This window comes from Sesamum indicum, linkage group LG13 (genome assembly GCF_000512975.1).
Source record: "Sesamum indicum cultivar Zhongzhi No. 13 linkage group LG13, S_indicum_v1.0, whole genome shotgun sequence".
NCBI lineage: Eukaryota > Viridiplantae > Streptophyta > Magnoliopsida > Lamiales > Pedaliaceae > Sesamum > Sesamum indicum.
Genome location: NC_026157.1, coordinates 2,354,388 through 2,372,497, shown reverse-complemented (window position 1 = coordinate 2,372,497; position 18,110 = coordinate 2,354,388). Strand labels below are relative to the sequence as shown.

At 36.3% G+C, this 18,110-nt stretch overlaps 1 protein-coding gene across 1 annotated transcript; it reads right to left on the bottom strand.

The window, feature by feature from the left end:
* On the bottom strand, positions 1,575 to 12,246 carry LOC105176151. The gene is made up of 7 exons (XM_020698654.1): positions 11,413 to 12,246; positions 10,958 to 11,023; positions 8,763 to 9,796; positions 5,923 to 6,048; positions 4,201 to 5,023; positions 2,992 to 3,030; positions 1,575 to 2,893 (listed from the first exon to the last, which is right to left on the bottom strand). The coding sequence occupies exons 1-7, from the start codon at positions 12,158 to 12,160 to the stop codon at positions 1,767 to 1,769; spliced, it is 3,963 nt and encodes a 1,320-aa protein (XP_020554313.1). The 5' UTR covers positions 12,161 to 12,246; the 3' UTR covers positions 1,575 to 1,766.

Below are 18,110 nucleotides of genomic sequence, written 5' to 3'. Positions count from 1 at the left end.
CACAGTAAAGTCAAGGTTCAAAACTACAGCATTTTGTAGTGGTCGCTGGCAACCAATTCAAGAATTGGTTAGCAAATCATAACCACCCAAGGCATTTATCAGATTTTATCAATCCTCCACTCTTTCTCTCAGAAGGAGTTGAATTTGAGGCAAATAATGTGGATTACTTTGTGGTGTTTGATATGTGTATATATATATATATATGTATATATAATATTGTGGATTGGTTATGCCTGTTATGACGTTGTGATTACGTGTGAATATTTATTTATGTGCATATTTATATATATAGATACAGGGGTTACTTTAAGTATGCTGTTTAGAGAAGATATGGTTGTAGTAGCGATAGAGGGTGCTACATAAAGTGGTATCAGAGCACAGATTAGATTTTATATGGATAGTAGATCGGAACCATGACTCCATGTCGTCAAGTCGTAGTTCCAATACACGACTTCAACTTTTTTTGAAAAAAGTATTTTTTTTATTCATCATTGGCGACTCGTTATATTTATATTATATAATTTATTTAAATTATATTTATATAATTCATTTATTTTTAATAATAAAAGATAATTAACCCCCCACACGCATAAATAACGTGTGTAATGCACCTTCCATTAATTACTAACCGAATGGGTGTTTGTTGCAGAATTTTACATAATACAAGGAGGGTTTTAATCTTTTTTTTTTAAAAAAGAAAATGGACTTTTAACCGATTTTTTAAAATATAAGGAGAGTTTTATAGATTTTGTCCATATTGACATGGGAGGTTCTACTAATACTGGCTACTTCATGTTGCTGAATTCTTCCCCATGCTCTCACTGTTGACCAAAACCTTGACAGCAATGGGGGAGCCGTCGGGCAACATTCCCTGGTAGACACCACCGAATCCTCCTTGACCAAGCTTATCCTTGAAAGTTATTTTCTTGATTTCGGAGTACTTGTATCTCTTTGGAGCCAGAGAGGCATGTTGGAATAGGAATTTTTCTATGTTTTCCTTGTCAGAGCAGGCCTTTCCGGATCCCGAATGTCGCTTGAGGCACCAAAAACATATTATAACGGACAAAAATACTACGCCAGTTCCAATAGCTGCCGCTACTGTATATGGAGCCAGGATAGATTATATTATCTGGCAATAGAAAGATGAGTATAATATTGAACAAGAGTACAATAACTTTCCAATATAAAAGCTTGGTGAATGCTCTCTCCCTGCGTATGATCGTGGAAAGGAAAGGAAATATTTCCACTAGAAGTAGTTGCTCATACCATTGGAGATGGTGCTGCCAGGGGCGTAGCCAGGACTTTGAGCCGGAGGAATAACTTGTCAAGAAAACCAAAACCAGTCAACTTTTGCATAGTTTGATGCATTTTCATCCTAACTTATAGAAGATTGAATCAGATATAGGAGATAATACCTCTGGGTCCTTTCTGTTAAAATGAGAGGGAGCTGCCGCCGGATGCATTCACTATACAGTCTAGCATTACAATAAGCGTACTGGATGACGACTTGCTGGCTAAAGCCTTCCGAATTGGTTTCGATTTAGTTGAGTTGGTCCGAACTAAAATTTCCATCATTCGAAGGTAAATCCTATCATTTTATTAAATAACTCTCTTTCATCTCTTAATATCCACCTGCGGTATTGTCAGTTCCTACTATGGAAACACATTCAGAGTTTCACTCAAATCATTTATCCCACAATATTATAATCAATTATTTCGTAATTAATTACATATTCATTGGACAAACCGAGCCTTGAAGCTGTCATCTAAGCTTCAACAGAACTTTCCATTTCTACATGTGCTGAAAACGTCGAGGAAGTTTCTGGCCCTGATGTCGGGAAACTTGGAGTAAACAGGAACGGCTTTGGTGGAATTGGTATGGATTGAACACTGCCTTCTAACATTTCCACAACCTTAGACATCGATGGCCTGTCCGATGGATTTGTCTGAATACACCAAAATCCTACCAAAAACATTTTCCTAGTTGTTTCTTGTTCCACCTCAATCATTAAATCATCTGAACTCGTGCTAACATTAAGTACTACCTGCTCGTAGATTCTGTCAGGAAAAAAATTCCCACTGGACTGCGCAGCTGCTTCAGATTCGACAATTTTCTTTGCACCAGCCATTTCAAGAACCATCATTCCATAGCTGTAGACATCGGATTTATGAGAAACTCCTCCAAAATTCCTGGAAAATACTTCCGGAGCAATATAGCCAATAGTGCCTCTTGTCCCAAGCACTGATAATATACTTTGCTGCTTCCTGCACAGCTTGGCGAGCCCAAAATCGGAGATTTTGGGGCAGAAGTCGTCGTCTAAAAGAATGTTCTGAGGCTTGATGTCGAAATGAACAATCCTAGTATTGCAGCCTGTGTGTAGATATTCCAGGCCTTTGGCAACTCCGACTGCAATCTTGTATAGCTTTTCCAAATCCAACTGACAATCTCCATTACTGTTGATGAACTTGTCTAAAGATTTATTGGGCATATATTCATAGACAAGAGCTCTCTTGTTGCCGCCATAGCAAAATCCCAAGAGATTGACAATATTGACATGGGAGGTTCTACTGATGCTAGCTACTTCATTGATGAATTCTTCCCCATTGCTGTCGCTGTCGATCAAAACCTTGACAGCAACGGGACAGCCGTCGGGCAGCAGTCCTTGATAGACGCTACCGTATCCTCCTCGCCCAAGCTTATCCTTGAAGGATTTGGTTATTTTCTTGATCTCGGAGTATTTGTATCTCTTTGGAGCGAGAGATCCAAGCTGTAGCAGAAACTTCTCTATGTTTTCCTTGTCAGGGCCACTCTGTTGGGAACGTCGTCTTTTAAGGTAGCAGCAGCATATGATCATGGATACAATTACAACACCAGCTCCACTAACTGCGACAACTGTACGTATATCGATGGAGCCAAAATAGATTACATGATCCGGCAACATAATTAGGATAGCAAAACGGACTACATTGACGAAAAGTACGATGATTTACCCATATAAATCCTTGGAGATCGTTGCTGTCTCTCTCCATCTGATCATGGAAGAAATTATAAACTTGAAACATTGTTCCAATTTCAACATCCTCAGAAGAAAATAAAATATTTAAACAGAAAATCAACGAATCACATGACAGTGGTACATAGCTGTAGGAAAGTGAACAATTATGCGGTAAAAGTTACATTATAAAGGGTATAAAGAAAAACTTTAAGAGGGTTTGGTTACAGAGTTTTATACATGTCATCGTAAAGGCAAATTGAGTGTATTTTGATTGATGGATTTGAATTTCAAGTGACTCTATTCGAAAGGAATTTGAAATTCATTCATATTTATCAAAATTTATTTCAAAATTATCCAAATATATTCAAAAAATTTATTATAAAGGGTTTCAAATCATTCAATTCAAATGCAACCTAACGGCGGATTTATGGATTTTATTTACTAATACGAGTATTGATTTGGTTTTATAGTTTGACAGGAGGGTAATGTAGTAATTTTCCTTTCGAAGAAAATCAGTAGTTAATGGCCACCAAGATCACACGTGTTATGCCGTTTGTTTCTAAATGTGGAGAGTAAAATAGGACTAAATTTAGTATATTTTTGGAATATCAATGTAAGTTGTAACAAAACCCTTGATCAAGAATAAAATCCCATAAAACATTTCGAGAAAATTAAAAATAATACATTCTTGTGGGACCAATCCATAAAAATAGTAAAATTTATAAATTGTTACCATCTATAATAATTTAACAATAAAAAATAAAGGTATTTTCAAATTGAATTGTCATTGACGTTTTTATAAAATATTTTTTTAAAATTGCCTCTTTTATAAATCAAAATCAAGGATGTGATTTTGTGTGGTTTCAGGTGATTTGACAGTTTAAATACTTATAATAAAAATAAGACGTTAAAATTAACAAAAATTAAGAAATGAAAGAAATGCTTGTACGTATACCATAAATAATAAATTAGAAATCAGATAAAATATATTAATTTAATAAGAAAACACTTAATCCAATAAAGAGGAAGGTTAGTTTTAGAAAGAATAAGATAAAAAACTTAGAGAGAAAAGAAAGAAGAGGAAAAGGGGGAGAAAAAAAATAGGGGAGATAAAAGACTACCAATTTTGACATTATGAACCAGCCTGGACATATGGCCAAATTCTTTACCGATCCGATTCTGAAAACATTACAACCAACAATACCTGAGGGTTCTTCCTGATAAACTGGGGGAGGAGCCGCAGTCACCTGCGTGTTCCACTCACTTCCCTGATATCTTCTGCAAGTTCTATCCGTACACATCCTAACCGACATCACTAACCACTGGATGAGAAACCCGGCGGCAAAAGCCTCCTGCAAAACATCCGCATTCGATGAAGCCGTACGATTTTTCAGAGCCCGGGCGGCCGCTCTGTTCACCGGAACAGAAATACTGTCGTTGCACTTGATATTTGGTCCAGGGCCGGACGACGCGTTCCCTATCCTGAACAGATCTATGCAGCCGAACTGATTGGGAAGGTTGGTTTTCAACCCATTCTTACGAACGCCGACGCAGCCGAAGAAGAGAGTGATGTTCTCATCATTAGAACCGGGAGCAAAGTCGTACAAGTTGTTTAAGGTTGTGTTATAGAGAAATTCGGGACATGCGTTATTCAGCAAGTCTTGTCTTGCGACTTTGAGAGTACGAGTGGAGATGTTGAGCTCCAAGACACGGTAGGCTAATGGTGGGATATCGAGCACAGGGAACTGGTCCTCGCATTTAAAGAGCTGGAAGCCTGTATAGCCGCAGGCTTCCGGCTGATCGCCTCCCGAGAAGGGATAGCTTATGTTTACTATGCTGCCGCACTGAAATGAGCGGCTACAGTTGGGAAGTAGCTGATTGTACTGGCAATAAAAACTTGGGAAATGGAGTGGTAGAAGGGTTGCCACGAGGATGAGAAACAGCTCCTGCTTTGGCTTCCACTCCATTTTCGGGGAGAGAGAGATAGACATTGAGACAACTTTTAAGGGCATCTTTACTTTTTCATATTAGCTGGCCACCATATTATCTTTAATCATATGTCATAGCGCATATTTACCTCAAAACTCAATACATTCTTTTGTTATTGCGTGACTGTGATTTTGGTTTTACGAGTGTTATTATTTAGTCAATATGATCCAGCATTTGGTGATAATATTTCTATCTCCTGAATGTGTCCTCAAGTCTATATTATCCCCTATCTTGCAATAAATTTTCTCCAACAACTACAAAAAGAACAAAACAACAAAAGACGACTTGTAGTCAACGTGGTCCTACAAGAACTAAATGCAGGATGCTGTAATAGATTTAATACCGCATAAATTTTCTTTTTTTCGGGAAAGATAAGTTTCATATATTGAAAAAAAGAAGGTATAGTACATGAGTGCTCGTATAATCCGTTATCTCTTGACAAGTCAAGGAATACGCCATAATTTATAAAGTGCACTAGTACTAATAGAACTAGGAAGATTTTTGCTAAGAATCCGTAGTCTGACGTCCTCTATGATCAATATAGCTAATGTATCCGGCGTCCTTGAAGTGTGCTTGAACCTTCTCATTTGCGCTCACGCCATATGTGGTATACGCATGCTCCAAGTAGCGCACGATATGCCATGTTTATAATGTGTTTGCCTCTCCACTTTCTAAAAGCCCATTTAATATCCAGCTGCCACTGTCTGTTTGGCCATAAAAATGAATAGTATGTCTGATAACATTCAAGCATCTTCGACTATAGTGACAATGAAAGAACAGATGCGTGTGCGTCTCCAGGTTATTCTCATTACATATGACGCAGTCTCCTAAATGTGATAACCATTGTTTGTCCGTCGTTGCAAGTTTTTCTTGAATGGCGAGCCAGAGGATGAACATATACTGAGGAATTCTGAGAGATTCAAAAAGTTGTGAATACCATCCTACCTTTGGACAGGGGATCAAATAATCGATATAGAGCTTGAGTGGTGACAATATTGCCCGAGAAACGCCACACAACTCGGTCATTCCGTCCATGTATGTCAGGTAGAGTACGCAAGATCTCCTGGCATTCGAAATCAGTGATAAGAGGCCATTGTCATTGCCCCTCGTGTATGACAGCACGCAGATTGATGGACTCCTGGAATCCCGTAATACTCGGTCCACAGGGAAATTTCTCAACAAGAGGACTTAAATGATGCCAAGGGTCCCTCCATAAATAAAAATTCCGCCCATCACCCATGCAGTAAATAATTTCCTGTAGCCACAGAAAGCTTTTCTGGACAATGTGGGATCATAAATGGCTTTAGCCTTGAGAAAGGTTTGATGTCTTCAACAAATGAGTATTCATCTAGCATTGTTCTAAATAGTACTTAAAATGCAACTACACATGATTTTGCCTAAAGAGTTTGGCTCAAAAGCTGTCTCCCATCAATTAAAAGGTGTGAGATGGACTATTTTGTAAATGGCTGTTTCTTGGTTAAAAAGCTAGCGGTGGATCATTGCCTATTCTTGTTTTGGGTGGATTTAACTTCTATTCAATGCTAGATTACTCCTTTGGCACCAGAGAAAGAAAGACTCTTTCCATGTGGAATGTCGGAACCTAAGCCAGGCTTAGCCAACTTTTTACTTAATTCCTTAAATTCAGTGTATAGCGTCGTAAATGAACTATTTATGATAGGGCATTAAATACTAGTAATCCTAGTTGCACAAGTTGTTATCTGTGTTATCTGGAACAATATTTAAGGTGGTTAGTAGAGATTTATGGGCTACTGGCCCTGGAAAAATTGACTTAACCAGCTTGACAGCATATTAAACGGAGGATCGTTGGCTCTTACCTCCATTTCCATCAACCTAAGTTTGAGTTCAAATGGTCCAAAAAGTTAAGAGAATCCTGAATGTCTGAAAATATAGAGTTCTGAATGACCACCCTGCTGAATAACCAGATCCTTGAAGGTGAGGAGAAAGATACGGAATATAGCAGGAGTAGTTTTGTTGACTATAATGTGTACAGTCTAGGGAACTTTACAGATCCATACAACAATCATATGCTTGAGAAGAAGACCTGACATGGTTACAGCTTGACTTATACCTCTTGTCAGAGTGCTGTACTAAATCGGATTGTTGGATTTATAAAATGCCTTCTGTGTCTTTAAGTTAACAGAATTTTATTGAAAGTATGATAGAGGAATTTGTGCATAAGCTCTTTCATAGTAAATGTATATACTTATATAGAAATGCCTGTTATTTGAGTGATTGTAATTTTTCGTGCATTGAGGTGAATTATTGCTAATTATTAGTTCCATATCTAGGGGACTGCAGATGAAGTTGTTGATTGCTACCATGGAAAGCAGCGCTGGGAGCTCTGCAAGGTTAAATACGAACCTTTGTGGATAAATGGAGGCGGGCATTGCAATCTTGAACTTTATCCTGAGTTCCTCAAACATCTAAAAAAGTTTGTACTGTCTCTTGGAAAATCAAAGCCAGCAGGCAATGGTTCACTAGCAGCATCAGTACTAAATTCAGAGAGTCAGAATAAATCTGATGGAAGCAGTACCACAGACACGTTTGAGTTGCAACCGGACCATCCAGAAATTTCTAGGAACAGTTTGGATAGCCGGCTTGACAAGTCTAAGAAGTCGAGCAAGCCTGAAAAGTCCAGAATGAGTACAGACCGTGTTGACAGATTCAGGAGAAGAAAAGGCTTGATCTGGTGATCACTTTATTAGGCATCAGGGTTTATCACCTAAGATAGGTTATGTAACACGATTTTCAATACATAAGTATCTATGATCATGTCAAGTATGCTCATTTTAGTAAGTTGTTGCAATCGTATTTTGATCCGACCCTGAGAAAATAAGAACTGTATCTGTTTTAAATTGTAAAATTTTGTATTGATTAGATGGGCTCATCTTGTAGTTTCTGTATATTTATATCTGTTGCATTCCCTTTTCTGATGAGCACTTAATACGCAGATGAGAATGCCACGACTTGACCTTGGTGTATATACATGCATTTTTCTGTTGCTAATATATGTATGGTCTGGGCACAGCGTCTTTGTGCCTTCGTCTTCTGTCGATACAAGTGTGGTGAATGATATGGCAGTGAAAGGAAGAGGAAGCACAAGGAATGCAAACCTACTATGCTGGTGTTAGTGGTGGAGGCCTCTGTTGAAACTAGACTGCTGGCTGGTGGTGTTCGAGAAGTAACAGGGCAGTCACAACGATTTGATCTCATTTGTTTGGTTAATGAAGGAATTAAAAATAATTTAATTTTAAAAATAATTATTGAATGAGGACCAAATCTCTAATGAAGATCAAAATTCCAACAACTGATATATAGCTTACTTATTTAACAAAGCAATGCATGTTTAGGCGAACTAATATTATGTACATGTGTAAAACAATAATATTATGTATACTTAAGAAATGATTTTGTACATGTAGCATGCCTGTGTTAAATTATGCAAGGATTTAAAATAAGGGGATTCTATGAAGCAAAGTATAAACTCCATTACGAATATAACTATTAGATTATACACTATTATTGAGCATATATCATTGAAGATTATATCTTATCCTGCTACTAAATATTTACAATAACATATAAATCTGATGACCAATAAGTATTACATGATTTTCACAAATTTGCAAAAGTCCTAACTTACCATATCAATGTGGATCATCATTCTTGGATATCCACTTGTAATTCCAAATAGATTAAACTTCAGCTGAATTCTCTGTCTCTACATATGCTGACAGTGTGGAGGAAAATTCAGGCACCGATGTTGGGAAACTTGGAGTAAACAGGAACGGCTTTGGTGGAATTGGTATGGATGCATGGATTTGTCTGAATACACCAAAATCCTACCAAAAACATTTTCCTAGTTGTTTCTTGTTCCACCTCAATCATTAAATCATCTGAATTCGTGCTCACATTAACTACTACCTGCTCGTAGATCCTGTCAGGGAAATAATTCTCGCTCGACTGCCTTGCTTCAGGTTCAATGATTTTCTTTGCACCAGCCATTTCAAGAACCATCATTCCGTAGCTGTAGACGTCGGACTTATGAGAAACTCCTCCATAATTCCTGGAGAATACTTCCGGAGCAATATAGCCAATAGTGCCTCTTGTCCCAAGCACTGATAATATACTTTGCTTCTTCTGGCACAGCTTGGCGAGCCCAAAATCCGAGATTTTCGGGCAGAAGTCGTCGTCTAAAAGAATGTTCTGAGGCTTGATGTCGAAATGAACAATCCTGGTATTGCAGCCTGTGTGCAGATATTCCAGGCCTTTGGCAACTCCAACAGCAATCTTGTACATATTTTCGCTATCCAACTGAGAATCTGCATTATTACTTATGAACTTGTCTAAAGATTTATTGGGCATAAATTCGTAGACAAGAGCTTTCTTGTTTCCGTCGTAGCAAAACCCCAAGAGATTGACAATATTGACATGGGAGGTTCTACTGATGCTGGCTACTTCATTGATGAACTCTTCCCCATTGCTGTCGCAGTCGCTGTCGATCAAAATCTTGACAGCAACGGGGCAGCCGTCGGGCAGCAGTCCCTGATAGACGCTACCGTATCCTCCTCGACCAAGCCTGTCATTGAAGGACTTGGTTATTTTCTTGATTTCTGAGTATTTGTATCTCTTTAGAGCCAGAGATCCATGTTGGAGTAGAAACTTCTCTATGCGTTCCTTGTTAGGGTTGCGGCGCGCGGCGAGTCGTCTTTTGAGGCAACGGCAACATGTGATAACGAATGCTATGCATGTAATAAGGGCAAATAAAGATTTGCCAATCATCTCCGTTGCTGCATATAAAGCCCGGGTAGTATTTTCATGATTTGGCAATAGAAAAAATAATAAAAGGTTAATTTCACCTCGCCTTTTTTTAAAACGCAAAATTAGACTTTACTCTAATTTTTTTTTTAATTTGCACCGCATTTGAGAATTATTCATTAGTGTTTGGACAAAAAATATTAATATAATAAGAAAAATTATATAAAATTTTAATTTAAACTCACTTAGCTTTTCATACAATTTATTGCCAAAAATAGCTTATTAATATATAAAGTAGAAAAAGGTGTAACTGTAATCTAATATTAGTATTCCAAAATTATTCAAAGTCCGTTGATGTAAGAAAAATAGTTATAACATTGCCAATAATTTACATACGAAAGGCTGAATAAGGCAAAAAATCTTTCAAAACATATAATAATTAATAGTAAATTTTAAAAATAAGAAATAATTATGTAAACTATAGAAATTTTAGCATATAAAAGTAGTATATAATTTTTATGAAATATATGGATATATTAATTAAGTTGCAACTAAGTTTCACTATGTAGATAAATATGGTAAAAATGTGATAATGATAATTCTAGACGACTGAAACAGATTGAGAACAAAATCGAAGGACGAAAAAATCTTTTCCCTACTAAAACAGATAATCCTATACATCACGTCATGGAAGAAATAAATTGAACCTTGTTTGGTTCGTGTGATATGGCCATAATAAGCTGCTTATAATGCATGATCACATATTTGATTTATAATATTAGCTTCGCCTTAGCAATTCTAATTTATGGGACAGTAGGTATGATAAATTATCGCATCGACCAATCTAAATTAGGTACAATTAAAAAATTTCTTCTTTATATGCACTTCCACTTTCTCCCCGTTTACTTCTCTTCCCTTTTCACTTCTTCACCAAAATCACCTTTTTCGTGAAAATAAGATACCATTTTTTTTACTTTGTCATTTTCCATGTAAAATAAATGTATGTTTAAATAAATATACTTCAAATTATAATAGATGATGAGATTATTTACCATTTTATTTGTCGTCCTACCTAATTTCATCATGTTTAATTCTGTCACATGAATAATTAATCCAGCTTCAACATATATTTAAGAAGAAAAGACATGAACAATATTTAAACAAACAAGTTGCTGAGAGTTAGTAGCTCATACCCCAGAGCCAGTAGTCAGGACGTGGAGCAGTGGGAATTAAGTCAGGAGGTGGAGCAGTGGGAATACCTTGTCAAGAAACTAACCCTAATTACAATGGGAAACTTCAAACACACTGTATATATATTTGTCACCTAAAGCAAATCATATTGTTTGTAATAAAAGGATTCTTTTGTCTTTTATCAAGAAATTATACAAACTTCCTTCAAGTTTGTAGGGATGCCCTCTAAGATTTAATTTGTCACTTTATCGCTATAAACAAAAGTGAATATCGCTATACTTTTGGACTATCAATTCAAATTTTAACAAAATCCTTGATCAAAAATATTATCACATAAAACATATTGCAAAAATTAAAGTAATACATTCTATTCTTGTGGGACCAATATTACAATTTTGCGTCATCCTATGCTGAAGATTGGCGCTACGAAACGGAATCAAACATATAATAACAATACCTGGGGGTTTTTCCTGAGAACCTGGGGAGGAAGCCGTCGTCGCCTGCGTGCTCGACTGACTTCCCGGAATTCGGCCGCACATATCTTTCGCACACCTCCTAGGCGTTAACCATTGGATGAGAAACCCGCCAGCAAAAGCGCCCTTCAAAAGCGACGAACCCGTGCGATTTCTCAAAGCCCGGGCGGCCGTTCTGTTCACCGGAACAGAAATACTGTGGTTGCACTTGATATTTGGTCCTGGGCCGGACGACGCGTTCCCTATCCTGAACAGATCTATGCAGCCGAACTGACTGGGAAGGTTGGTCTTCAACCCATTCTTACGGACGCGGGCGCAGCCGAAGAAGAGAGTGACGTTCTCGTCATTAGAATCGGGAGCAAAGTCGTACATTTTGTTTAAGGTTGTGTTATGGAGAATTTCCGGGCATGTGTTATCCAGCAAGTCTTGTCTTGCGACTTTGAGAGTACGAGTGGAGAAGTTGAGTCCCAAGACACGGTAGTTTAATGGTGGGATATTGAGCAAAGGGAACTCGCCCTTGCAGTTAAGGAGCTGGAAGCCTGAATAGCCGCAGTCTTCCGGCTGATCGCCTCCCGAGAACGGATAGCTTATGTTTCCTATGCTGCCGCACCGAAATGAGCTGCTACAGTTTGGAAGTAGCTGATCGTTCTTACAATAAAAACTTGGGAAATGGAGTTGTAAAAGGGTTGCTACGAGGAAGAGAAACAGCTCCTGCTTTGGCTTCCACTCCATTTTCTTGAAGGGAGAGAGAAAGAGACAACTTGTAAGTGTAAGTTGATTGTTCTTTTCCACATTTGATTGAGGATATGTTTTGGAGCGTGGAATCTGAGCCAATCAGTATATCTTTTTGCACAAAAATAATTCAGCCCTATGTTATAGATAAAATTATAATTTTACAATATTAATATTATACATATGCTCTATTATAAATAATGGATGAATGATATTGTTATTTTAATTCACTGAGAACAATTATAATAGAGACTGATTTTGAGCAACACTAAATTGAGGATTTCTCAAATTATGTAAAATAATCGGGATTATATATATCTAATCGATAAATACAATTGATACAATAATATTACTGGTCATATCAGGATATTAGTGGTGATAATATCTTCTAACAACGGCCGGCGCATTTCTCTTAGCAATAATATAATAGAAAACTCCATATTTAATATCTCAACCTTCAAACACTCATTCTCCCACAAAATACCATACACTCCCAACCTCTTTAAAATATTTATTTTTTTTTAAAGAATTTTAGCATTTATCGTACCAAAAGATTTACTTAGAAACAAACTCAAAACACAATCCAAAAAATAGAAATTTTCCATAGCTTTTTAAAGAGTTTACATATTTTATAATATATTTTAAAAAGTAAAAAAATTTTGTCATGCACGAAAGACATGGCAGGAGAGGTACTGGTAGTGATACTCAAAAGAAAGTGCATGGAAGACTTGTAGTCAACGTGCTTCCAGAAACAAAAAGAAAAAAGAACAAAACAACAAAAGACGACTTGAAGTCAACGTGGTCCTGCAAGAACTAAATGCAGGATACTGTGATAGATTTAATACCGTATAAATTCTAGATTATGTGTTTTAATTGACCGAAATATTGGAGTAAATATGGGATAATTATATTCTTTCTTTTTTAAAATTTGATGTAATTATACGTAGATTTTTTATAGTTTGACAAACTACATCTAATACCACTAAAAATTTGCTTCCGTCAAACGAATAAATCCTTTCGTTGGTTAAAATTCACTGAATTTGCTAATATTAACAAAAAAAATTGAACGAAAATTGATATTTATCCTCAGTTGATTTATTATTGACTTGTTGCAGCAGGTCAAATAATTTTCTTCGAACTAAACTACACTTATAACGGTGAAAATATACCCCCTCACATGCATTAACGCGTGAAGATGTATGAGGGTATTTTGGTCAATAAAAAATAATTTGACCTATGGTAAATCAGTAATAAGTCAATTATCGAAGTAAATGTAGATTTTTTTTTTACTTTTCTTGTTAATATTAGCAAATACGGTGAATTTTGATTAATGGAGCGGACTTATTTATTATATAGAAGCAAACTTTAGGGGTGGTAGATTTAATTTTTCAGACCACATGAAATTTACATGTAGTTACATCAAATCTTAGAGAACATGACTATAATTTTAACTAAATATTAAAATATATTTATATTGTTGGATAAGAATAATCCAAGCATCCAAATGTTCATTTTGTACTTTGCATTTTTATGTTAATATATATGTGCTAGGTCAAAATCATACGTACTCGTGGTATTTTTAATTTCCTGCTTCGGAACCACAATAATTAAATATTATTATATAATTCTATCTAAATTTGGAGCAAACATAATAAAACAATGTTGGATGCGTTTATATAATATATATATATATATTATTTTTAACGTAATGATATAAATTCATATTATCATTATCATCTTAAATTTTAATTTTTGTTGTATTTAAGGATTAATCAACAATTTAGGATATAGTATTTATATAGAAATTTTTAAATTGGAATTTGGTGATGGTCTGTCGGATTCATAAAGCAAGCATGAGTCTTTCACACAAATTTGAACAAAATAACTTGTTACATTGAAGGAATATATTAGATTCTTTATTATTTTCAAGACAAAAGTAGTTTCAATATATATGCTCGTATGCATCAAATTTGTTTATATATTAAAATATGGGCAGATTATAATTTACCTATACCCCTCAATTTAAGAAAATGAGCAAAACCCCCCTTCACTCAGGAGGTGAGTGTCAGGCGCGTTTGGTGCGATTTTTCTTTAATTTTAGTATATATCAATGGTTCAAATCTAATAAATAAATTGATAATATATATCTTTTTTATTTTAAATTAACGGTCTATATTTGATATATAAATTAGTGGCTCACATTCATTTGAATAACATCAATGGCTCAAATTAATCAAGTTACAAAAATTATAAATTATAGAAATAGATTTATACAATAAATAATATATCAATATACATACACATATATAGATATACATATATACATAATTTAGAAATAAAAAAAATTACAACAAAAAAAAGGGGATGGCGGCACAGGCGAAGGAAGAGGCAGGGGGAGACAGAGGCCTAGGTGTAGGCGGGGAGATGGAGTCGGAGTCGTAGCCGCGGAGATGGAGGCGATGGTGGAAGCGGGGGCAGGGGGTTGAGGCGAAAGCAGGGGAGGGAGAGGTGAGAAGGTGGAAGCGATGGCGGGAGTAGGGGGAGAGGTGGAGGCTACGATAGAACTAGGGGTTGGCTTGGGGGCGGGGGTGGTCGGTGCGAGGAAAATGAATTATTTTTTTTTAATTATTTGAAAAGATAAAGTATTGGCCATAGATTAAGTAACATATGATTTGGACGGTAGATTACTATAGATAAAATATGAACCGTTGATTATATTATATCAAATCCAATGGTTGTAAAATAAAGAAAAAATATAAAAAAAAAGGTTCGCGCATGCGCAACACCACTTCCGTGAAGGCGCATTTTGCACTTATTTGAAATATTGAGAGGAATAAATTGCTATTTTATTTTTTATAAGAGGACTATTTTCTTATTTTTCATATCACAGTAGGTAGATTGTAATTTACCCATTAAGATATGCCAACCCTCAAATTGCATGTATCATATAGGTTGGTCATAAAGGCCAAATTACCTATGTCGTCCCATAAAGAATGAAGTTTTCTTTCTGTCCCATGGTTTACACAATCTCCGTTTTAGTCCCATTTCTTATCAAAAAGTTTTCAACTTAATTCCAAACTCCATTTTTCGTCAAATTTTAACGGAAGAATGGAGATTTCGTTGGTGCAACTAGAATTCACTGTTTTGCCCTTTCTTTGAAGGAAAAAACGAAAGGAAAAAAAACAACAACCAGCTTCTATAAATTGACGAGAAAAAAAAATAGCCCACCAAAAAAATGGAAAAAATATAATGTCCTTCTGTGAGAATGTTTAAAAAACCCTCTGTAAAAAATAAAATATCAATTACACTCTTTGTGATATGTTAGTTATGTGACTGAGTAACGCACTTTTTTCGCATCTCCTTCGTCCGATGTCCAAATTATGTGTCGCTTGAACCGTTAAGTAGCCTACGACTTCTACATCATAACTCTAGTATTTCAGCCCCATCCTATCATCCATTGTTGAGGAATTTCCCTTGCAATATTTTGAAATTACTATCTCACCACTGCACTAGTAGACTCCAAACATCATCACCGTTTCCTACCTAATCGGATCCCTCTAACTCTAGAATATTTTGGAGGTATTCCCAACCCACCTAGGTATGCGCCATTGAAACAGTTTTGCAAATATCCAAAGATAAGGCACTCTGCTTCACACATTTGCTTCCTACTCGTGCGTAGGGGCCCGATCGTCACACTTATGTCTCATGCCCAAACATCCTCAAAATGACTTCATACTTGGTGGCTAGCAATCTCACACATTTAAGAAAGTTCCCATATTAACAGTATTGCAATCCCCAATTGGTAAAAGTCTTTTCTATAAAGCCGTTTTCACACTTCCGTGCCGGCTAACATCCCCTAGCCGCCCGCATGTCCTCTGCAAGTCACTGCTGACCATCTTGGGTAAGGTGTGGCTAGTTACATTCTCCTCCACTTGATCTGTTGACGTCCTCGTCAAAACATGCATGAAGGATTGAAGTTTATCTGGTGTCCAACACTCTCTCTTTAGTATCACGCGACACCAGATCGACCTTCAATTCTTTTGAGCTATTCGGCCATGAATTGCCCTTCAGCACCCCACAATTTCATATGAAGACTGCAGGGTGATAGGGTTTAGCATATAAAGAGTTTTATAGGTAAGGTCAATATCATTTTAGCCCATCCCCAAAATGTGATATTTTGTTGAATAGCTTGTATGAATCTTTTAATAGCAGCATCTTGGGTGCAAGGGAAAAGCCAATATCGACCATGCTAGAATGGATAAGGGAGTATAATATGACAAAAATGTAATGTAATGGGGACAAAGCAGCAAAAGAGTGGGGAAAGGGGAAGAATATGTTCTAAACTTAAGAAACTTGTGGAGATAAACATGGATAAGGCTAAAAATTGTATTCGAATCAAGGAAAATGATTGGAATTATAATATATCATGTTATGATGGATCCAAATGCACAGCTGATTAGAGAGTACAAAAATGTTCATGTAGAAGTAGGAATGGTGTCGCATTCCATTGATGAGTGCTATATATGCTAAAATGCTTGATCCAGAAGACTTTGTGCACTCTTGCTATCATGTGCTAACTTACAACAAAGTTTATGAGCCAACAATAATACTAATGAACAACAGTTAAATATGGGAAAAGACTGAATTTATTGCACCATTACCTCCTAATATTTTTTTTGGGGGGGGGGGGGGGGGGGCCCTTTTGGGGGGGGGGGGGGGGGGGAGGGCCAAAAAAGAAGAAAACCCTCTACAGGTGAAGACCTAAAGAGAATAACAAAAGGAACAAAGAGAATAAGGGAGAACTCAAGATGAAGAGGCAAGGATCAAAACTACAGTGCAAATTCTATGGTGGTACAGAGCTTAACAAGAAAGGCTGTGAATTCAGAAAAATTGCAGGAGAATTTCCTCCAAATGCTGAAAAAGAGAGACAACAGTCATGGTACCAGCGATAATGACACAAGCAGACGATGTTCCAATGCAAAAGCTGGACATTTAACCTAATCATCCTGTTGTTGTCACTTAATCTCAAGCCAAGTTATCTGTAAATGTTTGTTTCAATTGTTTTAACTGGCTCTTACTTATGTATGTGGGACTGCCTCTATTTTTGTCTATTAATAATTTTATGGCCCAAATCCACTCCGGCCTAGCCCATCTCACTAGGTGGATGGAATCAGACTGTCACATGCTGCTTGGCCCATCTCCTTTACCCGATCCACTAGGTCAATCCATTTCTTCTCTTTTAAATGGTCTGTCTCTTCCTCTCTCTCAATAAAAAAACTATAATCGTTTGCCAGAGCCTCGATTCTCTCTTCACCGCCATTTTTCCTCGATCTTCTTCTTGAGTATTAAATGGGTTATTTGTATAAATATTGTTGGTTTTAAATTAGAACCTAAAATCCATCTCCTCTCTCTTATCTCCTTCTTTGTTCCTTAAAGCTCTTCATGAACAAGCCTTTGTGATTGACTGATCTTGTATCAGATCTTTGCCTTAGTGGCTTTGGGTTAAAATAATAGCCTTTGTGACTTTGTGGTTCCAAGCAACCATGAGTTTGGATTGAAGGTCTTTGTGGCTTTTGGGTTTATATTAACTGGATCTGACCATCTAAGCCTTATTCCTATAAATCTGTTGTGATCTCCGTTCTTTCTCTTTTGTTTAAATATTTCTTGTATATTTCAATTTTGTACTTGTATAGAACTGTAATTTTTATTTCTATAAAATATTTGTGTAAGGGGTTTTCGAACCCTTTGATATTCTATAGTACAGTAAAACCTCTATAAATTAATAATCTCTCTAAAATAATAAAATCTTTCAGTCCCGACTTGGGCCTTTGTAAAAAATCATCAAATTCGATAAGATAATAAGATAATAATTTTTCAAAAAATTTCTTTATAAATATTAGGTCCCATTAAAACTCTAAATTAATAATTCATAAATATTACAATTATAAAT

Excerpts from the sequence above, each read along its gene's own strand:
- LOC105176151 (XM_020698654.1), bottom strand. The coding sequence starts at position 12,160 with ATGGAGTGGAAGCCAAAGCAGGAGCTGTTTCTCTTCCTCGTAGCAACC. Across the intron at positions 9,797-10,957 it reads TCCTGACTACTGGCTCTGGG|CAACGGAGATGATTGGCAAA; the intron begins GTATGAGCTACT and ends CTTTATATGCAG. Across the intron at positions 6,049-8,762 it reads CCAAGTTTCCCAACATCGGT|GAGATCTTGCGTACTCTACC; the intron begins GCCTGAATTTTC and ends TTCGAATGCCAG.